Source organism: Eimeria mitis, genomic scaffold (assembly GCF_000499745.2).
Source record: "Eimeria mitis Houghton genomic scaffold, Emh_scaff1056, whole genome shotgun sequence".
NCBI classification, from domain to species: Eukaryota; Apicomplexa; class Conoidasida; order Eucoccidiorida; family Eimeriidae; genus Eimeria; species Eimeria mitis.
The window spans coordinates 6,268-6,601 of NW_013567333.1; the positions used below are offsets into that span (position 1 = coordinate 6,268).

Below are 334 nucleotides of genomic sequence, written 5' to 3' on the forward strand. Positions count from 1 at the left end.
GTAAGCTCTCCATTCCATCTACCAACGTTTTTTATTTATGTTTCTGCGGGTGTGTATTCTCAGTACGCTGCGCGGACGTTTCGCAGCCGTGTAATGCCGCTTTTGGCGGACTTTTGTTGCGACTTCCCGAAGGTGCGGCGGCACCCATACAAGAGCAGCGCGCTGCAGGGGGTCACTGCCAATGCCTCGCAGCAGCTGCTGCAGCAGGTGCAGCAGCAGTTGCAAGTGGACGACTCGGTGCCGCTGCCGCCGCAGTGGATGCCTGGAGCTGCTGGGGGCCTCGCTGCCCTCACAGCGTTTTGCTCGCCGCAGCGGCTGTCTGCGTATGCGTCTC

General features: G+C 60.5%; 1 protein-coding gene across 1 annotated transcript in view; it reads left to right on the plus strand.

Moving 5' to 3' along the window:
* Positions 1–334, plus strand: part of EMH_0028440 (DNA photolyase, putative) — a gene marked incomplete at both ends in the record, with an annotated part of 3,534 nt that overhangs the window by 2,187 nt on the left and 1,013 nt on the right. Inside the window, one exon of the mRNA XM_013494154.1 lies at positions 64–332. Coding sequence (XP_013349608.1) covers positions 64–332 — 269 coding nt within the window. The remainder of the gene's footprint in view (positions 1–63; positions 333–334) is intronic.